The sequence below is a fragment of the Musa acuminata genome, chromosome BXJ2-3 (genome assembly GCF_036884655.1).
Source record: "Musa acuminata AAA Group cultivar baxijiao chromosome BXJ2-3, Cavendish_Baxijiao_AAA, whole genome shotgun sequence".
Taxonomy (NCBI): domain Eukaryota; kingdom Viridiplantae; phylum Streptophyta; class Magnoliopsida; order Zingiberales; family Musaceae; genus Musa; species Musa acuminata.
In genome coordinates, this window is record NC_088340.1 from 2,459,824 (window position 1) to 2,484,000 (window position 24,177).

At 39.3% G+C, this 24,177-nt stretch overlaps 4 protein-coding genes across 4 annotated transcripts; 3 read left to right on the forward strand and 1 right to left on the reverse strand.

The window, feature by feature from the left end:
* Positions 1-1,567: 1,567 nt before the first annotated feature.
* On the reverse strand, positions 1,568-11,721 carry LOC103976993 (ribose-phosphate pyrophosphokinase 1-like). Its single transcript, XM_009392373.3, has 9 exons — positions 11,383-11,721; positions 10,094-10,261; positions 8,159-8,407; positions 7,722-7,865; positions 6,346-6,513; positions 6,039-6,108; positions 5,853-5,934; positions 4,190-4,381; positions 1,568-2,965 (listed from the first exon to the last, which is right to left on the reverse strand). The coding sequence occupies exons 1-8, from the start codon at positions 11,473-11,475 to the stop codon at positions 4,201-4,203; spliced, it is 1,155 nt and encodes a 384-aa protein (XP_009390648.2). The 5' UTR covers positions 11,476-11,721; the 3' UTR covers positions 1,568-2,965; positions 4,190-4,200.
* Positions 11,722-14,448: 2,727 nt separating this feature from the next.
* LOC103977365 (IRK-interacting protein-like) lies at positions 14,449-17,158 on the forward strand. The gene is made up of 2 exons (XM_009392859.3): positions 14,449-14,944; positions 15,476-17,158. Exons 1-2 carry the CDS (start codon positions 14,720-14,722, stop codon positions 16,961-16,963), a joined length of 1,713 nt encoding a protein of 570 aa, XP_009391134.2. The 5' UTR covers positions 14,449-14,719; the 3' UTR covers positions 16,964-17,158.
* A 514-nt stretch (positions 17,159-17,672) lies between these two features.
* On the forward strand, positions 17,673-21,237 carry LOC135606877 (probable glucosamine 6-phosphate N-acetyltransferase 2). Its single transcript, XM_065098214.1, has 2 exons — positions 17,673-18,277; positions 21,098-21,237. Exon 1 carries the CDS (start codon positions 17,750-17,752, stop codon positions 18,239-18,241), a length of 492 nt encoding a protein of 163 aa, XP_064954286.1. The 5' UTR covers positions 17,673-17,749; the 3' UTR covers positions 18,242-18,277; positions 21,098-21,237.
* A 113-nt stretch (positions 21,238-21,350) lies between these two features.
* Positions 21,351-22,863, forward strand: LOC103976991 (DNA damage-repair/toleration protein DRT100-like). Its single transcript, XM_009392371.3, has one exon. The coding sequence runs from the start codon at positions 21,489-21,491 to the stop codon at positions 22,605-22,607; it is 1,119 nt and encodes a 372-aa protein (XP_009390646.2). The 5' UTR covers positions 21,351-21,488; the 3' UTR covers positions 22,608-22,863.
* The last annotated feature ends 1,314 nt before the right edge of the window (positions 22,864-24,177 follow it).

Sequence of the window (24,177 nt, forward strand, 5' to 3'; positions counted from 1 at the left end):
TATCATTTTTGAGATAATCCTAACAATCCTTGATGTATATCCTTGAATATCTCAATACAAATAATATTAACTACCTTATTTTTAAAATTCTTGATAAGAAACTTCTTGGTTTCATACAATAAACTAAGATCACTTATAGGAAATAAAATATCATCCATAAATAAGACTAATATAATAAATTTGCTCCCACTGACCTTTATATATATAGATTCATCAATAGTATTTTTCTTAAATCCAAAAGAAGTCCATAAGATTTTATATATCATTGCTTGAAAGTTTATTTAAGGTAATAAATAGATTTCCTAAGTTTTTAAGCATAACTTTCCTTTCTTTTTTCTATGAATCCTTCATATTGTTTTATATAGATTTTTTTTATCTAAATTCTTATTCAAAAATATTATTTTACATATATCTTATATAACTCAAAATCATAGTGTGCTATTATTACGATGACACGATCTTCAACAAATTCTTTTTAGAAACTAAAGAAAATGTCTCGTTATAGTCGATATCTTCTTTTTAAAATTTTTTTTAGTAAATCTGACTTTGTATCGTTTGATATTATCTCTTAAGTCATGCTTTATTTTAAAGACTCATTTGCAATAAGCTTTTTTACAATTAATAGGCAATTCAATGAATTCTTAGATACCATTCTGATATATTAATTTTAACTCTTCTTTCATTACATTATATCATTTTTTAGAATCACTATTTTTTATGACTTTTAAAAATGATAAGGGATTCTTTTTCATCCCTATGTCATAATCAGATTCTTGTAGATATATCATATAATCATCAGAAATGACATGTCTCTTTTTTATTTGAGATCTTCTTAAAATTATCGATTATGATTGTTTAACAAAATCATTAGCGACAACATCAACATCATATAGGAGCTCATTAATGTTATTTTATTATTCACCCTCATCAAATTTTTAGTGATTTTATAAACAATAAATTTCTCAAATAAGAAATAATAGATGAGTATCAACTTGTATCTCATCGATATCAAAATTGATCTTTCGATATTTTTTACTCCCATTGATTTTTTTATTTTCTAAAAATCTTATATTCTATTATTCTTATACTATTATAATAATAATAAAATCTATATGCCTTGAATTTATTTGTATATTTAATAAAATATTTAAAAATAATTTTTGAATCTAATTTCTTTTCATGTGGATTTAAGATTTTTATTTCTATAGGATAAACCTAAATATGCAGATGTACATAACTCTCCTAAGAGCTTCACCTCACATTAATCAAGTATAGAGAAATAACTCATTATGCTACTAATCATGTTTATAAGAGTATGATTTCGTCTTTTAATAATATCATTCTACCGTGGCACATATGGTAAGAGATACTGAGCATAAATACCCCACTTTTTTAATAATCTAACAAAAGGATCAATATTTTGATAGCATTCATCATATATGCTATAATATTCACCACCCCCCCCCCCCCCCCCCCCCCCCATCAAATCTAATGATTTTACGTGAGACTTTTCATATATTAGATATAATAACTATATTTGGACGAGTCATCTATAAATGTGATGAAATATCTTTCTCCAGTAAAATAGAGAATCGATACTACGTGATGCACATCTTGTACGTCTTGACATCATGTAGTTAACATATCGATATCACATGATGCACATCTTGTCACTACGCAATCGATACCTTAGAATCACATGGTAGATACATCGATACTACATGACCGATACTTCATAGTTACGTGATCAACACCTTGATGTCTCATGATCGATACTTTGACATCACGTAACTGATATTTCAATGTCATATAGTTAACATGTTAATACATAACTGAGGGATTAGTGAATAAGATGCTACCATATCCCAAATTCAACATGATTGTAAATAAGCTACCCCACCTTCGTAACTCGTTGGGTTGACTCATCTAATACTTTCCTTTATAAATTCCGTATAAGTAGCGGCACAAATTTCACTGCCTACGTACGTTTTGATGGCAGCTATCACCTCAAATTGATGCACGACGATGTCGTTTTGGCCATCGGAAAGGAGGGCTTATTCTTCTCGTGTCTTAATGACAGATATCCGACAATATTATGTGTTGTGTCGTTGGAACAGGTGATGGCGCTGGAGCTGTCGAGTGAACTCTATAGCTACTGGATTGTTCAAGTCGGAGATAACAGCCGGTCTGATGGAGAAGCAATGGATGAGCAGAGTGGCAGAAAGAACAGTTTCACTGGGAACGTACGGCACAACCGATCCAGCACCGACATCACTCATGCGTTACCGCATCCACGACCCATCCGCATACATCTTTATTGCCGACGCAGGTCTCAGTCTACCAGGGGTTCCCCTTTCCTCGTCCCTCTGATGCTACTTGGTCTCTTCGGATGCTTTCTACTTATTACCATTCTACTCTACTGGCAGCAAGCGTGTCAGACACATGCGTACCTGTTCCCGAAGATGATTCCTCTGAGTTGCACTACATCAGTGTTCCACTTCTGAAGCCGTTGGATGTTGATGATGTCCCAATAAATTCGTGTGGCAGAAACATGTTATTTAATATAAGAAGATTTCAACTCGATCTGCCTGCCAAGTTGTGCGACGCTTCAAAAAAAGCTCATCTGCATAAGCTGAAGAAAAGGCATGCCTTTATCTTTTTCATCATATTTTAGTCCCTGAGAACAAAAAACGTCTGTTTTCCAGAGCGGAAGCAGTAAATAAAGAGTGACAGTATACTTCCTGCCCATGCGGTGTGGGAGGTTGGAAACAACAGAAAAGTCATGTGCTATTCTTCATTGTTCCCAATCATTCGTTGATGAACACAAAGGCCGGCAATATAACTACGGTTCCTTGAATGACTTCTTTTAGCAAACATAAAAAGACAACAACTTATACTAGCAGTAATTTTTTGGTTTTGCCTGCTCAATTTGCCAAGCCCATGATGAACTTCATCAAAATTCCTCCTACATGAGAGGACACACGAAACAATTAACTTGTGTCGACCGATGCCTGTCCATTCTTTTTAACTTGACAAACTTGTCCCTATATGCATGTTCGGAATCTAAAAGCATCAGTTCAACAACAATAACATAAACATTTCTGCTTGCATTGTCAAGAGCAAGGTTTGCGATACCGACCCATATCGTTCGGTACGAACAATATGTACTGGTCCGATTAGAGATCAGTACACGGACTGCCCTGTACTGAGTGGTACCATAGCTTGACCTCGTATCGAGTGATACGAGATCTATACCGGATGGTAACGATTAAAATCCAATTGTTACAAACCTGTACCGGTCGGTAACGATCAAATTTCAACCGCTACCGATTAAGAGCTGAGATGGTCCTATTTCAAATAGTAAAATTGACCGTTTGAACTATAGGAAAGGATTTTTAAACCTTTTCCTCCCCCCTCTTTCAACTCATATTACTCTCTTAATCTCTTCAACTCCCTCAAACTCATTTTCACTCACATCTAACAATTCAAATCATTTCTTTATAGATAATTCAATATTAACGGAAGGACGATTCAGAATGTACCACAAAACTACTCCTCAAAGCTTGGAAAAGATATGTATCACTATTCTTTTCTAATTTAGATTATTTTTACTAAAATTATACTAAATTTATATTTATTTTCAACTTAAAAACCAAAATCTAGCTTTTTTTATTTTTATTTTTTTAAGTATTTTTGGAACTATTTTGATGTTTTTGAGCATACCAAGCATACCATTGATACGCCCTAGCATGCCATAGTACGTACCGTATCAATCATTGATCGATACATCAGCATAGAAATTGCAAACCTTGATAAAGAGAATAGCTGCCTCAGAAGAAACAGAAAGATGTCATAATCGAAGTTGCATCATTATGACTAACATCAATTAATAAACTTTAGCCTACAGAACTAAACACAGCTAGTACCAAGAAAAATGTTTAAACTAGGAGTAAATGAATGTGCAAATTTAAATAAAAAGGAATCTAGAAATGATTAATCATAAATCTGTTTCACTTTTCAGAACATTGAAAACAATGGCATTCAACTAAAGAATCAAACTTGACAGATGGGATTTGACCTTTAATATGAAAACTTCCAAAATAGATATGAGAACTGAATTGTGAAGTCAATTTAACAATGAAGGTAGAAGTACATTAATCAGTAATGAACAAAGATTAGTAGAAATTACCTGCCATAACCTTACTTGAACATACCACTAACAGAGCCATCAGAATGTATGTGCCAGATGGTCTCAGCTAGAAGGTTTGCAACAGAAAGGACAGTTAGTTGAGAGAAATAATTATGTTCTGCAACTGGGATAGTGTTTGTTATTATCACTTCCTGAAACACACCACTGGACAGCCTCTCTATTGCAGGAGGGCTACAGAAAAAACAAGGCAGAACCTGTTACGACAAAAATACCACGCCATCTAAAAGCAAGCATTTATTTCATATGAATAAAAGAATTACTGGTCACACATGTGGTTTTTTTCATCAACATCCATCAATCACGACAAATTTTAAGTTCCAGATGGATAGTTCCATCAGTTCCAGTCACCTATGGAAGCAATACCATCTCTTCATGCATGACATTGTTCTTCTTCCTTGATTAAAGCATGTGTAGGAGACAGGTTGTTGCGACAGATTGCACATAAATAGATACAGTATTAATATCGATACAGAAATTACTCTGCAATTATTTTCCTATCCTACTTTGTTTGTCGGTAGACAATTTCAGGTCTTCGTTTTACTGCATGCTCCAAAACTAATGGTAAATGTGCAAGATTGGTTGTTGTGACACAGTGCACACAAATGGATACAGTGTAATTAATGATTGAGAAATTACTCTGCAATCATTTTTCTTTCCTGTTTGTTTGTCGGTAGACAATTTCCTGTCTTCCTTTGACTGCACTCTCCAAGACTAATGGTCATTACCATCAGCACTTGCTTGGCTGACTAGAAACAATGTAATGGGTAATGCAAGAGCAGGAGTGCATATCTAACATCCGCAAATTCTCATTATAACCCGCAACTTCTTGGCATATGCAATATCTGTTGTCTAATCTATTCATGTGTTTCCATAAAAATGAAAATGAAGACTAATTTACTATGACTTCATTTGATTGACCGTTTCACTTGATCTTTACTCTAAATATCCTCTTGGATCCTATTTCTTTTTCTACCTTTTCTTGATGCACTAGTTAGTAGTTACTCTTGTCTGGTTGATTGCAAGCACAAGAATTTTATATCATTATGATGTGATCAACTGAAGAATGTACAAGAGATTCTTACAAGAAAAATTTTAAAAAAGTTTACTCGGGAATCTTGTTTAACAAGTTACGCATATTATGGTACAGGACTGAATTTGAAAGAAAAAAAAAGCAAACGCATCCAGGGTGATGATAAGAAGATAGATAAAAGCAGACAATATATATTGGAAAATCAATGAAGAAAAAAAAAATCCTGTAGAAAATCAGAGGAAAAGATTAACGAAAATTCCCTAATTAAACGAAAGAATCAGCACATTTGCTGTCATTTAGAATATTAGCTAAGACCCGTTCTAAACCTACTCTACATTATGCTCTTTAAAGTCATAACCATAGCATTCATACAATAAACCTAATTTATAAAATACTTACTATGCTGAACAGAAGATATCTATTTCATCTAAAAAGAATCAACATCAACAGCAACAGACATCATTGCTGAAGGATGAAAATATCCCAAAGAAAAGAAGGGTTTAAGTAGCTATAACAAGTCTTCCTTACTAATTAAAGTGTTCCGGGAAATTTTCAAACAGTTAATTTTCTATGATTGATATATTATAAATGAATGCGGCATTCATTGCTTACCTAAAAACAGCATGAGTGCAACATGCATACACTGCATTAGCACCTTCCTGCTGTAATAAAGCTGCCGCATTAGTGATAGTCCCTGAATCCATGAAGATGTTAAACAGAAGCAAGAGGAGAAGTGAATAATTCTATTAAAGATGCATCAGTGATGCCAATATGTTAAGTAAACTTGTAAGAGCTTACCGGCAGTATCAATCATGTCATCCACCAAAACAGCAACCTTTCCTTTCACATCACCAATCAAGTTCATAACCTAAAAGATCAAATCACATTTTTAGATGAAGAAATCAGGGCTTTATTCCAGATATAATTCAGCAGAATAAAGTATAGAGAACTAGGTATTATATTCCACAAACAGTAGAGTATATAATCCCCGCGATGGTGTCATGATATTAGATAAAAAGTGCAATATCACTTTTCAACACCCAGGAACAAAATAAAAAAATAATTACAGGTAACGCAAAAAACAACTACATTAACTGCATCTCACCTCAGAAATATTATGGCCTTGACGCCTTTTGTCGACAATAGCTAAAGGTGCATCTGACAACTTCTTGGCAAAACCACGTGCACGAGCAACCCCACCCACATCAGGTGAGACAACAACCAAGTCCTTTGAAGGAATGTTTTTGCTAACCAAGTAATCCAAAATCACAGGCTACATACATCAAAACCAAATTATAAATAGTTAGAGAACTAAACTTTATATACAACAGTCCTTACTGAACACTATAATATCCTCAAAACAGGTTAAATATACCCTAATTTGGAAGGAGGGAACAGACACAACGAACCAAGTGATTGTGCCTGCTCCTTAGATGCTAAAATAAACATAATGTAGCCTTGACATAAAAATTTAAAAGAAAGCCTTGGCATGAAAAATTGTATTAAAAAAAACTAGTGTACAAAGCAAAGTATTTTTATTCTTTATTACTTTCTGGCAATGACATGATAAAATCTACATAATTATTTGTGTGCATGCTCTCTGTCGGTCAACATGTACCATAAGAAGAAACAGATAGGAGTTTGACCATTAACTATATAAAATTATGGAATATCAATTTTTAATTTAATAAGCCTGTCCCAATTCCCCTGAATATCCTTCCAGTCAATGTCAGTGCCCTTCTTGTCATTTCTTTAGATAAATGGAGCAATATGTAAGCTTGACAAGAAAATAAGATAATCATGATAACCAGAAAAAAAAAACTTTCAATAAGAAATAGGTACATGTAATAATTCTTTAGACTAGAACTACTTTTGATATTGCAAGGCAATTGCATAAGTTGCAGAAAGATGCATTAATAGAATCACGTTAAGGTAATAGGATAGCAGTTATGATAAACAGAGATTTATTCCTTGCCACCCTAAGCTATGTTTGAGGTCTCCTTTCTCAAGGACTGAATCCTGATTTCTTTATAGAAGTTTGTGTAATGAATTTTCCACATATAGCTCTTTATTAATGACTTGTCTCATTGACTGGGTCTTTAGCATGTAAGACAAATGTAACTATAAGATGGAATATCTACATAAACTCTTCTCCACAATGTTGCAGAATGAAGTTCTTTATCATGTTCCAATGTTTTTCTTTTGAAGTAACTAATATAAAGAAGTTACTTACTAGTTTCTTTCAATTACAACCAACATCGAGTAACATAATAAGGATATAAATAGAGAAATTTGACCCAGTTTTTGGACTTCATAATAGCTAATCTTTTCCCTATAATAATTGATTTTAGATGGTCTCTTCATTTCATAGGAACAAGCAAACTATCTGATCTCCACTTTGTAGAAATGGGAACAAAAATAGGAAAAGAAAAGTTCTTGTTACAACCCCGAATCTAAATAAAACACATAATGGAGAGCTACCTGGCCATACACTTGGTCAACAGAAATATCAAAATATCCTATTGCCTGTCCAGAATGGAAATCAATAGAAACGACACGGTTGGCTCCAGCTTCTGTGATCAGGTTTGCAACAAGTTTAGCTGCAATGGACTCACGTTCTTTAGTCTGGAAGCATGAACAATTAAGAAATGTCAATCAAAATAATAAAGAACAGATCATCATGATAGATACATACATGAAATAAAAGTATAGACAAAGATGCTCGTGCTAGTGTAAAATTATATATATCTTCAACATGTAATAGGAAATTCTAAGTATCTGGAACCGAAGGAATTAGGTTTTGCTGGAGAATCACATGGCTCAATGACCAAGATGTCTTTTGGTTGCTTTTATCAAATATAAATCAGTAACACCCTGGGGGAATGCCAAAAAAATACGATTGCATTGAACTTATTTACCTTTCTATCTGCTCTACCATATCCAAAATATGGAATGATAGCTGTAATGGATCGTGCGGAAGCTCTCCGACATGCATCTATCATGATCAAGAGCTCCATAAGATTCTCATTTGTTGGGGGGCATGTTGGTTGCACAAGAAACGCATGGCAGCCCCTTACACTCTCTTGCAGTTGCACATAGACCTCCCCATCAGCAAAGCGTTTGATGTTAATCTTACCAAGTTCCATGCCCATGTAGGAGGCAATTTCCTAAGTACATGCAGAAAAGCTCAAAGGATATGAGGTATGAGCATTTGAACAAGAAAAAAAAGCATTTATATTATTAAAAAAGTAAGCAATAAAGCAGCATCAGGATACTAATTCCACCAATCACCACAGTGCCATGCATACTATCTGGTGCTTGTCATCAACACCATAATAATTACACTGGCATTTAAAGTTGCCTATATTTCTCCTTGATTATGTAACATGAACCTAGTTATGTTTTCTTGCTTGCTATTTCAGGAAAAATAGTCAGTGCAAGGGAACTCTGGTCACCAATATGATCTGAATGCCTTGACCTGTGCATTGGCATTACTCGATTAATCAAATAAAGAAAGTGATTTTATACATAAACTCCACCTCAAAAGGCTATATTTAGAGGAAGAACTTCTAACTGACAAGTGAAAACTGACAAAGGGGTCCAAGTGTAGAGGAGGCAGTAAAGATCCAAAAGGATGCTGAGAATTACAGGTTAAGCACAATTTACTACAGCATAACTGCACATAATTCTACATAGTTACATGCTTTTTCTCATATTCATTTAATAGAATTAGTACTAATTGGCCCCACCCACATATCCCCCACCCTGGATATAGAACAAAAGAAAAGAAAATTAAACAGAAAAACAAAAAATGAAAGTTTTTGCATATTTGTCTTTAAAAATTTTCAAGTAAAATTATGTAGCATCGCTGGAAAATTAACATTTGTACACAAGTCTTTTAGGTAAAAGTATCCTATGTCTATTAGTGTTAACCAAAGATCTAAATCAAATTAGGCTTGAACCATATCCTAATAATGGGTTTTGAACCAAACATTGCATGATAAGAATATTAGTATTTTGTTTACTTCATAATCAAGATGGAAACAATAAAGTTTTGCAGGTGCAGAAAAAGTGGAAACTCGGTTCAGCTTTATTAAAAAAAATTTCAATCTTAGTTACAGCAAAGTTTATAGATGGATTCAAATAACACGGTATACAGGCTATATACAAAATTTCTAATGGTCTTCATTTTATTCTTTTTTGGGTGACACAGCCATGACATTCATAGGTGAATACTCAGGCAGCTTGACATGGTAACACTCCTCATGCGAGTGTCCAATCAGCATGGGGAATGCTGCTGGAATTTAAACTTGTGCTTAAGTTTCTTTATATCTTGAAATGAAATTGACATTAATAGCCACAATTATGAGACCATTACAGGTATTGAAAATTTGGAAAAAACTAGCTTGTCAAATACCATTAAATGTATTCAAGTATTAAACAGATCTGCCGAACAATGTTGCTAGATGCAAGCTTTTAGCAACCTAAGATGAGCTTTTAAATTTTAGCATGTTTATTTTGCAGATAACAACTAAGCAACATAGTTGATACTTGATATATCTATTGGATATATTGAGAACTAGTAGGTACCTTGTCCTAACATAAAGGGAACTATCAAGTTTCTAAACCAAAATACTTGGGAACATTTGACCTCTCATTTTATCATTGCTAGCAATTTATTACTTAAGGATCTTGAAAACAATTATAGTTTTAGTGTCTCAGTCATAATAAATAAGTTGAATATTGTTAATCATTTCTGAATATAAATACTTCTTGGAAAACTTGAAACCATAAAGCCCACAAAGTCAAGCATTTGGTGGGACAACAACAGAATAACAAAGATGAGAAAAAACCTGTGCAAGCAGAAGGTTTGCTGACCCAGAGAATATTTTCACTCTACCTTCAGGCTTCACTGTACTATCAGGATTCAGGGCAACTATGCTCTCCTGATGTGTGCATGAGAACCCAGGTAGCGACAATCTTCCATTAGACAGCTGTGATGACTTAGATATGCCTAACCTCTGCAAAAGAAAGAAATATTGACGGAAATGAGTTGCAACTATGGATATTAAAAACTGATAAACTAGGGTCATATTTGATTTTACATAAAGTTGAAATTGCTTCAGCATCTGTCCAGGCATCAGTTACATCGATTACAGAAAGGACTAGAAAAAGCTTAAGTAACAGGTCCTATTCCCATTTCTAAATTCCAGTCTAAGCATGGGAAGTATGTATATGCCATTACCATCAATTCAGTAATGAAAATGATAATAAAAGAGATAGCAAACAGCTGTGCATTGGTGAGCATACATGTGCTTGCTCCAAATAAGATACATGTTGATCCTCCACTCTTCAACATTATAGCCAGTACTTCAATGCAATGTCTAGCTTCAGTTTGATATTTGAGATCCCTATCTTAAGTTGATCAAGAGGTGTTCCCTAATTCACTGCAACTTTAACTGATGTTGACCCATATACACATTGAACAGTGACATCCTATGTAAAAAAAGATGCTGAGCCGTAAGTGATCTGCCATATCCATACTTGAGTAATGTGTTTCAGATAATTCAAAAAAATAAGTAAAAGTACTGTCTCCTCTCCCTATGATGCTTATTCTTGCAACCTCGAGTTTTTCATTGGTAATGATCTTTTCAGAAATTCATTGAGAAGCATCATCATGTCGTGTATCTCGAAAATTCATCCAAAGGGCTGGCTGAGGAGATGGATTCAAAGCCTCCCACCTGTTCTTACTAATGTTTCTAATGTATATGATTTGAAAACTGTCCTCGCCATAAAATGAATCTTTCGCACATGGGACAGGCCCGTAAATCAAGTCTCTTCCATCAATCAACTTTAGGAACATTGTTACATATATTGTTCATTTGGTCTAGTTCTTTGTTCTTTCAGTATCGATCGATCTAAGTTGCGAGATCTAATCTTATTTCTGTTTATTGAGTGTGGCAAGTCGCTACAATTTGCTTCTTGCTATTTGAGAGTAAGAGTGCCTATTACCTCATGATCACCTAAGGTCAAGCCTAATAATTAGCCACAAAGCCCTCAGAGGTCCCATTTTCGAAACATAACACGCCGTCAAAGAAAAAGGAAAAGGAAGAAAAAGAAAATGGAAAGAGATACAGCATACCATGTGAACAGGCAGAGGCGCCTGATTGAACCCCGATTTGCATGCGAGAAGAGGCGGAGCTGCAGGCGTCGTGAACACAGAGGAAATGACCATGGTCGCCGTGTGGAACCCGACAGAAACTGGAAAGCGGATGCGCCTCGGATGGGGGAATGAGAATCGGGTAACGGACGAGGAACGAAGTGGGTATATGGGAAGAATATCCGGAAGGTGAATGAACGGAAGACAGGGGGAGGAAGAGGGGATGAACCTCCAGAACAGGAAAGTTCTTCCGCCCCATTATCTCTCTCTTCTTTCCCTCGCTGGCTCTCGAGTGCCTTCTTTGAATCTTCGAAGGGCTCATTTGTGGAGCTTTTCCGCCCTTTTACTCGCACATTTCTATGCCTTTCATCGCTTTAAAATATGGAAAAGGCAAGTAATTATTATATTACATTGCATACATTTTTTAATTTGGAAAATTATTATTTCGCTTTGATTGACGGATTACACAATGATCAAAAAGTACATACTGATAAGATCCTAAAGTTTTATCGTCGATACCAAATGATAAGACCTTAAAGATCCTAAAGTCTTATCGTCGCTCTGATACCAAATGATAAGACAAAAGAGGAGAAATGAGGCCCTCCTTGATCGTTTCAATGAGGCCCTCCTTGATCGTTTCGAGGGGATCGGTCTCCTAGGGTTTGTCCAAAGATAGAATAGTATTTTTCATAGAAAAAAAAGTAGTTACATCCCTATTTATAGAGTTTCACCGTTCATCAGAACTTGAACTCTAATAATAAATAAATATTAAATAAATTTTTACTTTCTAATTGAATCAAACTGACTCAATAAATAATTGGACTAAATAGACTCAATAAACATTATTCAAAAGTTCATAAAAGGGATCCTAACCCATACATTTTGTGTTTGAAATCTACAAGTATGATTGATATGGTTCTGTCGAGAGAGAAACGAGGATTTCAGACGAGCTCGGGTTGGAAAGAGCCGTAAAAGATACGGTGGAAGAAGGCTTAGCTTTAGTTCAAGAATTATGGCTATGGATCAGAACGCAAAGGCATGCCATAGTGAACCCTTTAATGACAATACTTATCCATGTTCTATATTGAATACTGGTTTTATACCCATAGTTGATACTTCCAACAATGTTCCTCTGCTTATTCTGGATTGGAGTATGGTACTACAGATGGAGGCCGACTATCACATGCAGACCATGCCCATCCTGATGAGCTCGATGAGGAATTCGACAAAGGAGTGTTGCTGGAAGGGTGCAAACTGTGGCCGGAGACCTTGCTACAGAGCCCTGTTAAGCTGGCGAGATGCAAGGGCAACTGCTCTCTTTCTGATCTTTTTGCCTTGCAGCTTCCATTGTGCTCTATGTTACCCCATTCCAGGTTGTCGCCCCCATCACAGGGTTTTATGTGCTGAGGCACCCAAGGTTCCGGCATAAACTTCCCTCGGCACCGATCAACTACTTCGAGAGGATGCCGGCTAGGACCGATAGCATGTTTTGAGAAGTTTCTACCTTTTGATAGTGCGACTCCTAAAATGGGAGGCTGCTTTTTTGTGTCATATGAGCAGGGAAGGAGGGAACGTCTGTCCTCCAAAAGAACGAACCCCTGTCGGCAGCAGGTGCTTGTCACCTTCTGAGAAATCGACTACTAATTCAAGCAAAAGCTTGAAAGTGACTCGTGATCTTATCACCACTGAAGGGCTTGAGGCGCTGATGGAGTCCCACTGTACAATCGAATCTTACCGCATCTTTGAGGAAGAAGATGGCACATGACGGTAGTGCAGAAACGGAAGCGCATGCCGAGGGTGTCGTAGCCACAACTACAGTCTGTAGTTCCCCAACTAGCTGGGCCACCGGGGATTCTTCTCTCTTCCTGTCCGTCAGGCGTTCCGGCCTTTTCCTTCATCGACCATTCTTTTCCCCGACCAAGTGACCGTGCTGACATTGTCAACATGAAAACAGATGCTACAAAACATGGACCAGACAGAACTGACGTACCCCGACGCTTTAATCTTTTGATGTTGCCATGACGATAAGTTTCCCCTGTTTCAGGTTATGATGCAGACTGTATCCTGGAATCGAGTTCAGGATGTGTACCATCGACTTCTGCTGCATGGCCGTGAAACATCGTGACGGTAAACTTGGACATTCATACCAGCTCTCAGACCTGTGAGCTATAGAGAAGCCCATCAGCATTTTCTCATGTACCTTCGTCTTATTTTGGATCGTTTTCCACTCGCTGTAACTCCCAAGTGAAAAATCTTCATTAGATTGACTGGTTTGAGATGTGCCAAAAGACATAGGACAAGCTTCAGATTCAAAATCTCCATGGCTGCTTTTACATCAACCCTGCTTTCCTTTTCTTTCTTCTCTCGAGACTGGCGCTTGATTCCATCTAATTTGTTGATGGATACAAGAAACTCCTTGCTTTCTTGGCCTTTCCTGGATGGAGATGTCTCCTAGACATTTGCTGGCGGAAACTCCTTGGGGTTCACATATTTCTTGCCCATTTCTTTTGCAGACAGTAGCTATCACACAAAGATCAAATCCTTTTACCATTATCAGGTGCCAAAAGAACATGTGGTCGATCGATCCACCCCAAGATCGAACAACCAGATAGCTTAGTTGGCGGATAATGAACTCTCGTGCTGGCTGTAACGTAAACTCCGAGACAGAACAGATTTAAAGATAAGCAGCGTCGATGTTATCCTTTGCAGGTATTGATAGATTCCTATCATCAGTCGTTCAGTAATATTTCTACTTGATCTGCGCCAACACCCTTAACCGAACTACAAAATGGTTTCCTCGCAGCTCGAACGAAAGTATGTGATGGCTGCTGATTATTTTTACCCTATCAAACATTGCAGTTTCATCTCATATAGTATCGGAATAACTTCGATTTTCCTCATATATATGAATTTTCTTTTGAGAAGATTAATGTGGCTTAAAATTTAAGAGTTTTGGTGTCTTGAAATTGAGCAGATCATTAGCTCGACCTTATATGCGAACCACCTGAGCTGGTTGAAATATGTCGTAGGAAATGTTACTGCCGGGTGCATGTTACCGGAGCAGGCAAGCTTTTCGTCATTCGTTGGTTCCTCAGTATGTCTATATTAACAGCTGCTCTCCTCCTCACTGTGTCTATGTTACAAGTCTCTGCTCTCTGTCCTCCCCCATCTCCGACCTTTTAGAGTAAACCAGCCTTGGATTTTCTCTCCCTTTCTTCCTCCTACTATATTCTTGTCGAAGTTTTCTCTTTGAGTATTATGACCCCTCCACCATGTCCTTCTGAGTTCAATCCCCACCCTTTGATAGCTTCTAGCCGCCATGGCTTCTTCTACCGCTTCTTCTCAGGCGCATGAGACCCAAAGAGAGGACTTCCAGGCCGCCATTGCCAAGGCCGTGGAGCTGAGGTCCCTGCACGCGGCGCTGCTAAAAAGGAGCAACCTTGGTGGCTCCGCGGTCCTCGGGCCCCCCGTCGGCGCTTCTCCTTCGCTCTCGCGGCATTCCAATCCGCTATCCGCCGCCGAAGACTACCCTGTCTTCACACCCGTGAGAACTCTCGATGCCCTTCGCCTTTTACCTCATTTGCTTGGCACCTAGAGAGGTTTTAGTTTCCGTTTTCGTTTCCCTGCGGGAAGGGAAAAGCCTTATCTTGGCGTCGGTCTTTTGAGTGTGCTTTGTTCGGTTCGACCTTGGTGGATTCACGACGTCAATCTATGATCAGTTCTATACTAAATGCATATGCTTCTTCAAGGATTTCTCAAGCACTATCTACAGGTGCCTGGCCAAGAAGAAATTGAAATGTCCTAAGGACCAGGAGTTTTGTATTGCTGTCTTTCTCACTATGAACAGGTCACCAACTAGTATAGCCAACCATACATGTTCCTTGCTTCCCATAAATCAATTGTGTCGGAACCCATTCATTATATAATGCAGACTGAATTGATTTGCATGAATCAGCATTGAGATATATCAATACTCTCTTTAGAGCTGATGCTGGCTGGTTGTAGGGAATTGCTGTTAAGTTTCTATCATTTATTTGGTTCTTTGCTTGTGACTTCAGTTGTCTATGTTTGACAGAGCTATGAAGAAGAACCCTTATGGGATCGTCACTATATCCAACCAGAGAATCGAAGCTTATCAGAAACCTGGAGATCTATCAATCTACGAACAGGCAAAAATGATGAAGCAGTAAACATGGCTAGAAATGTAGTTTCTGCCTCCAACAGTGAGCAAAACGTTTGCTTTACGAATGAGCATTTCTCCAAGAGAAGCACATGCGTAAACCACAAACTGCAAGCTTCTCTGATAGCCGATGTCCTCAATTCTTCAAGCAGTGGAACCAGTCCAGCATATGAAGCCATCACAACATGCAACTCATGCAAGCCTGCAACCATTAATAGGGAATCTGAAAGCGAGCACAAGAAGTCGAAGTTAGTGACAAGCTCATCGCATGAATCGGAGCCACCAATACAAGTGCATACGAAGCACAGAGGACCTCTTTTATCATGGTTATTTCCAAGATCAAAAAAGAAGCCCAAGGCAGAGATGTCGCCGAATCCAATAGAATCTGAAGACATGGCCCAACTTCTGAAGGAGTGGGGATTACTTTCGCTTGAATCACTGAAGAAGGAGCTGCTTGAAGCGAACAACAACAGAGATGCAGCTCTTGCAGAAGTTTCCGAAATGAGATCTTCACTGGGAGAGCTACAACAAAAGCTAGTCACATTAGAAATACATTGTGAAGAGCTGAAGAAGGCTCTAAAGCAGACAAAGCATGTGAAGAACGATCAGGTTCTGGACAGGCCTAATTTGTCAAGGAGGACAAAATCCAGTGGTGGCATCAAAGACAATCTGATGCCCGTCAGCCACGAGGTGATGGTGGAGGGTTTTCTGCAAATGGTATCAGAAGCCAGGCTATCAATCAAACAGTTCTGCAAGATGCTGATACATCAAATCGAAGAGACTGATTGCAATCTGATGGAGAAGCTGAATCTGCTTCTCCAACCTCACCGGATGGCATTAAGTAATAAATACTCCAAAGCGTTGACAAACCATATTGTGGAAGCTCTCGTCAACCAGTCTATGTATCAGGACTTTGAGAACTGTGTGTTCCAGAAGAATGGCTCGCCAAAGTTTCTAGATCCACGGCAAGATCGTCAGGAGAATTTCTCATCATTCATTTCACTTAGGAACTTGAGTTGGAATGAAGTGTTGTGCAAGGGGACGAAGTCCTACAGTGAAGAATTCAGCAGGTTTTGTGATAGAAAAATGAGCTGCGTTGTCTCCTTGCTAAATTGGTCTAGAGCATGGCCTGAACAGCTCCTCCGGTGCTTCTTTGTGGCCGCCAAATGCATTTGGTTGCTTCACCTGCTCGCTTTTTCCTTCAGCCCACCTCTGATGATATTGCGAGTTGAGGAAGACCAAAACTTCGATCCCCTCTACATGGAAGAGATTCTTTTAGGCAGAAGAAGAGCACAAATCCCAGGTCGAGTTAAGACCATGGTCGTGCCGGGGTTCTACATCGAGGATAGGGTTCTCAGGTGCAGGGTTCTTTGCAGATACTAGCGATTACTTCTCTTTGGCTTTCTTTGTTTGTCATGGATATGGTGCTTCCGCGAGCTGTTGAAATGTATGTCTTCTTTCTCTTTCACCAATAATTGTTTGGTTGCAAAGAGATGTTGCCAGTATTTTTCTACTGAGGAGTCATTTTATATGATATATATAATTACGATCTATGGATTATGGGAAGGGAGAGGATAATTATTAATTTTCTTTTATTTACATTATATAAAATGCTGATCAAAAGGTCTGATCATATATAATCGTTGGGTTTCCATCTTTTTGTTTGAATCTACTTAAATAGCATAATGACCCAAATAAGTCGATCAGCTCATGAAAAATGAGACTAATTATATTACCTTATGTAATTAGTTATCTTTAATATTTTAATATATATATATTTTTAAAAATTACATTCAAATTTTTATACTTACGAAAATAAAACATTAAGATCTTTATATTTATATGATTAAAAATATAAAAAAAATATTTTAATAAATTTTGAGAGTATAAAAATCAGATATTAAAAATAATTAATTAAAAAATAATATATAATTAGCTCCCCAAAAAAATCAAGTGATCTTTACGTGAGGCTCCGTCTCAGCCCGTAGGGTACGATCCGGATCGCTTATATTTCAAGCTAACTATTCGGATTTGGACTCGGATCCTGATGGATCCGATAATCTTCGTGCATAGAAATAGTTGTTGCCTCTCTCCCCCTCTCTCTCTCTCTCTCTCTCTGTGTCTAACCCGATCCAGGAAGCGAACCCGGAGTGGAAGGTGTCGGGCGGAATGGACGAGCGATCGGAGACGACGGCGGTCGACGGTGAGGAGGACGATCTGCTTCTCCAGCTACGCCGCCTCGAGATTTCCGACAACGCCAAGGGTTTTGTCGAGCTACTATCTCAGCTCAGCACTGCCACCGCCCCCCTCTCCGACGCGGACTTCCGCGCCCGCTTCGCTGACCTCGCCGCCCTCGGTGACGACCACCTCATCGTCGTCGCCGAGGACCGCCACGCCGGCCGGATCGTCGCTACCGGCAGCGTCTTTATTGAGCGCAAGTTCGTCCACGGTGGCGGCAAGGTCGGCCACATCGAGGACGTCGTCGTCGACGCCGCCGCCCGCCGCCGCCGCCTTGGGCAGCGGGTGGTTCGTTACCTTTCGAACCACGCGAAGGCCGCTGGCTGCTACAAGGTCATCCTCGATTGCACGCCCGATCTGAGGTCGTTCTACGAGAAGTGCGGGTTCACAGAGAAGACCATCCAGATGGCCCTCTACTTCTGATCGATGAACGAACCCATCGTCTACTTCGTTTCTTAGGTAAACCCAGATCCATTTGCTCTGCTGTTTAGTTGAGTTGTGCCGCTTCCGCTTATCTGTTGGGTGCATGATTCTGGACATGCCCGTCAAATTTTCTTGAAATGTTGCAATAATTCGAAATGTTCCCTTGCTTGAAAAATGTGAGACAATTTGATTCGGAGGATGTGCAAACTGAGGTCTAGAACCAGCTTGCTATTCATGTAAACTTGCCACTGAGTGTGGGTGGAAGATCTTGGTTCTTTAAGCAATCAACAGGATCGTCTTCGACATATTATCAGCTGAAATTAATATTATTAAGTAAAAAAAAAAGAAACCTACCTGTTTATGTTCTTCCTTTGCTTGAGTTACATTATGTATGTATGAGGTTAGTTTTTTTCTTGCAAATGAATCATGCAATGTGCATTCTCTTGCTGGTATCTAAGATCAATAGCGTATGCATATTTAGTCACATTGCATGATTCATTGTATTAATGGGTCCAGATGAGGTGAGTCATGATCTAATGTATTAAAGGTAGGACAGAGCATGCCGAGAAACCAACAAATCATCGTGAATGCAGGTCAGTGGAATTAGGTTTAGTCACTCTTTCTTGAGTTAAATTGAGAGCTGCCAAAGAAATTCTAGAGATTTATTGAAGTTGCTGAGCATCTTTTAGTAATTCAACAAGGCCTTGTACAAAATGGAACACCTTATTCTGTTCTTTATGTCACTTGTTCTCTTGTAGTAAGTAATGAAAAGATGGTTTAATTTTTCAAGTTCGCACATGTCTATTGCCTCAGAAAGCAAAACTAGTTTGATCCTATTCATGCCTTTCACTTCTGCTAGTGTTTATGCAGTATTAGTCGCTTCTTTTTGGAAATCTGTCACAAAAGCCGGAATTGGTAAAGGTTTCATCTATTGTAGTATGACATTCTGTTAATTCTCGTCTAAATTTCATTGATAAGAGATGCTTGCTAGGCGTCTGTATTTCATCGATTTGATATATTTTTTGGTTAAGAAATGCACTTATTGTGTCTTTTAATTATAAATCTCTTCTTTCTACTATATGGTCCTTAGCAAAATCCATGTTGACATTGAGATTATGATTTCAAAAATCCACAATTGGTACCAACCTCCTCTCCGGAGAGACAAGCATTTTTCACCAAGTAAAAGGCTTAGTTTCATTGCTATAAGTTCATAGACCAGTTATGATTTTTTCTCCTGGTTGCTGATTGTTTTCATAATTATGGATTTTTCCCCTTAGAAATTGATGATATTAAGCCCTTGTAGACTTTTAAAATTCACACCTCCTAGCTCCAATTCTCCTTTGCTGGCCATTTCCAAATTTTCATCATCAAAATTTTTTTTTCATTGAAGCTAAAATTCTTACTCTGGTTCTACTACCTTCCTTTCTTTCACCATGATCTGTCAGTCTTGAGTTTTGTTCTTTCTTTCCACTATGATTTCCAAGATTGAGTTTAACAATTGATTTAATACATCGGTTCATGGTCACAAGCTTACAATAAGTTTCTGAATAGCATAATTTAAAAAAGCAATTTCATTAATTCTGAACATAATTGCTGTAGTGCATCAAACAAGAATCGGAAACAAACTATATAAGAGAAGTTGCCAATGAATCAGAAATTATTCTTACACTTCTTATCCTGTAATGAAAAAAATAGGGTCAACCTTTGCATATGCTGGGATTCACATATTATTTTTCTCATGTATCCACCCTTATTATATATCTTTAGAATATTGACTTGAGTTGAATAAATGTATTAATTTATCTGAAGAACTTGTGTTTAATTAGTTGATGCATGAAAGGATATTGAATTCATAGCTATAGATAATCCTAGTAAATGTGTAATAGGAAGAGGATGGCAGAATGCTTGTTGTGGTATCTGGATAAGACTTTTAATTATTTTATTTTGTGTTTAGCATATAGAGGCCCCATAATAAAGTTGGAAAATAAAAAACATCAAATGACATAAATAGTAAATTTGGAGTGAAAGATGGGAGGTTTGAAAGGTAGTAGAGAAGATAACAAAAGAAAAATAGCAGAAGAATTCTAAATTAAGAAAGAATCTGAAATGAGGTGTCTTTTCATTGATCAAAATCTGTGAAGTATTTCTATCATTAATAAATTGCAGATGGGCTTTCATTAATGCTTTATTTGTACCTACTTGACCAGATCTAATATAGAGCAGAAACTGAAACCAAAATGAAATACTTCTCCCATGTCTTGTCGAAGTCTGTAACTATGGCTATTTTTGCCTACCTAAATCAGTTTGACCATCAGTCTTCATTAATCTGCATCTGCTCTTAAGATACAGCCACAGTATGCAACTGTACTTTCTTGAAGTAGGATGGATGTGTTTTCCTCAATTCCTCTACTTCTTATTCCTTCATATAGGGTTGTATGTATGATGCGATTCTTCTTTTTATGACTGATTCGATGTTCTTTTTACTGAAATGTGTCGTAAAGAATTCTTATTGTTAACTGTTATTATTATAGGCTGATATTAGACAGAGCATTGATTTATTAGACAGAATTAATTTCTTAGCCGATAAATTTCTGTTCATTAGTTCCATACCTGTTATGCTCCTTACAGCAAAGCAACAAGCATTGAGTGCATCCAAGCTCTAAATATCTCTGTTTTCTAGTGCATCTTACCTGGAAAGTAGTCTCTCCTGCATCAAGTTGTAATGTCAGGAAGGAATAGCAGTGTGTTTACATGGCAAAAAAAAAAAAAAAAATCCAAATAAAAGCTCATAAAATATACAGTAAACTATGTGTCCTCCAAAATCATCCTCGTGATATAAATGTCGTTTGTTTGCAGGGGAACGAGCAAATATGTGCAATTGTTGGGGTGCCTCCGTGCGCAGTTGCCATCTGTATTGGCAATTAAGACGAGAATTCGAGGATCGTGCGCTATCTCGTCGGAGCCTTCGCACGTCACCATCGAACCGTTGGGCTGTCTACGTGATTAACATCATCATCTTTTAGCTGGACAAAGGACCGTCGTGTTCGCATTAACTGATATGGGCCCACGTCACCCAATCCCTTGATCCGGCCCATGCTCTCCCACTTTGCGATTCCGCCGCTCAGGTATGGACACGCGTTTCCTGACGTTCGGTTACTGCTGTTACTTGCATTGGACCTGTATCCGGAGTTGTTATTAAAAGGGCGAGGGCAGAGAGCAAACCCCCGCCGGACCATCCCCTCCATCCATGGCGCCTCATTTGCTCTCTTTCGTCCTCGTCCTCGTCGTTATTGCGGCCGCGGCGTGCGTCCGGGGCAGCTCCGGGTGCCCGACGTTGGACCGCGATGCGCTCCTGGCCTTTCGCTCCGCCTTGTCCGAGAAGCGCCTAGGAATCTTCTCCTCGTGGACGGGCGACGATTGCTGCTCCCAGTGGTACGGCGTCAGCTGTGACCCCACCACCGGGCGCGTCGCCGGCATCTCCCTCCGCGACGAGTCGGAGGACCGCATCATTTCCCGCTCCGGCCGATCCCGTGGCCTCATGTACGGTCGCATTTCGCCGGAGATCTGCCGCCTGGACCGTCTCACCACTCTCATCCTCGCCGACTGGAAGCAGATCTCCGGGCCCATTCCTCCCTGCCTCACCTCCCTCTCCTTTCTCAGCATCCTTGACCTCGTGGGCAACCGCCTGTCCGGCCCCATCCCCAACGACATTGGCAACCTCTCCCGCCTCACCGTCCTCAACGTCGCTAACAACCAGATATCCGGTTCCATTCCCACCTCCATCCTCGCCCTCTCGTCCCTCATGCACCTCGACCTCAGCAACAACCAGATATCCGGCCCCATCCCCGGCGACTTCGGCAACTTGCGCATGCTCAGCCGCGCCATGCTCTCCCGCAACCGCATCTCCGGTAGCATCCCCTCCTCCGTCGGCCATATGACCCGGCTCGCGGACCTTGACCTTGCCCATAACCGCATTTCCGGGGAGATCCCCGGCAGTCTCGGGTCCGTGCCGGTGCTGTCGTCGCTGTATCTCGACTCGAACCGGCTTACCGGCCAGATCCCGACGGCGCTGTTTTCCAGCCGGGGGCTGGGCATATTGAACCTGAGCCGGAACGCCGTGGAGGGGGAGATACCGGACGTGTTCGGCTCCCACTCGTACTACACGGCGCTGGATCTGTCATACAATCAGCTGAGAGGCCCCGTGCCGAAGACGCTGCTGACGGCGGCGTTCGTTGGACACTTGGGTCTCAGCCACAACCACCTTTGCGGCCACATCCCTACCGGCTCCCCGTTCGACCACCTCGAGGCGGCGTCCTTCGCCAACAATGACTGCCTCTGCGGCGGACCGCTGCCAGTTTGCAAGTGACCCCGCGCGGTGGCGGTGTAAAGATCCCGGTAATGGTCGGTGAGCTGTGTGTGTGTGCTTACAAGTGACGCAATTAATGCCTTAGGGAATGTTATCATTAGAACTGCATTTTCGTGATTCTTGAAAAGCGTAGAACGGGACACGTCTTCGGATAATTGTGGATAATGTTGAAGAAGTGAACGGTGTTGCGCATGCACTCATCACCGTGTCCCATTGGTTGATTTATGCTCACCGGTTGGATTTGGATTGGCCTTGAGATAGCAGCTGTTGCAAGTCATTCTTAATATCTGATTGAAATGTTTTGTTTTTCGATTTTGCCTTTTGCAGCGGAGAAAATAAAAGATTAATTCTTGAAAAAAAAACAGCTACTATCTTTATAAAAAAAATTAAGATAGCATGCTAGTTTTTTTAAAAAAATTTACTGGATATTTTTTAAAAATAATGATATTCCGTAGTCATCGCTTTCATCTAGTACCATCGTTCTTGTCGAACCATACAAGTTATCGTTGGCCTTATTATCCCAACTCTCCTCCTCTCCTCATCAGTCCTATCCTTACTTTTCATAGCTTCTATGGCTAATGATGAAGATGCAAGCAGAGCAATCGAGAATGATAACAATGAGGATAAGGTCTCCGTCACAAGTCACCTTCTTGTGTGGTCATATTTGTATCGTGGGTGATGAGCGACCATACAAAACTGAGCTAAGATTAAGTGCATAAGTCAATACCTAGGCATAGATGTAGGATACAATTTAACGAAAAAAGAAATAAAATTATAAAAACGATACGTGAAAAATTTCCAATGATAAGATATGGGAATTCGATCTAAGTGAAAATGGATGAAAATTGATGAGAATGTTGCGGAACTTTTCATGAAGTATATAATAATCGAGGACGTCAATGATTAGTTCAGCGGATTAAAGTAAGCGATTAATCATTGGTCACGTGATCCTCAACATGAGACGGGCATCGATGAAGGAGACCAAAATACTCAGACCTCGCCGCCGCATGGTGCAATACACGTACGTTCCGGAGTTGGTACTGTTGCAGTAGTAGAGATCATGGCCAAGCTTAACGTAGCAAATCTAATCTGGGCGGTGTTTTCTATTGAAGAAAGAGACCCTTTTTAGTGTGCCCCAACATCTTATTCATTCAAGTTAAAGGCAATCTCTCTCTCTCTCTCTCTCTCTCTCTCTCTCTCTCTCTCTCTGTGGCTTCTTCTATCAGTTGTATGGGCTTCGCAAAACTGATTTGGACTAATTGTGGCCCATTAAAGCACACCAAAAGGGGCTTTCGGTAGCACAATAAAGCCCACCAAAACTGGGTTTTTGTTCGGGTTGGTGTAACTAAGAAAGGGTCTCCTTGCCCATCTTCCATCGAAGGCGATCGCGTGGGCGGCCGACTAAGAGCAGCGGCGCAGACAAGGGGCGGTGGACGAGCCCCGGGACGGAGGAGCGCCCCAAGGGTTATCTCTTCAACCGGCCGCCGCCGCCGCCCCCGGGGGAGTCGAGGAAGTGGGAGGATTGCGAACTCCCTTGCTACATTACCTCCTTCCTCGTCATCGTCAACGC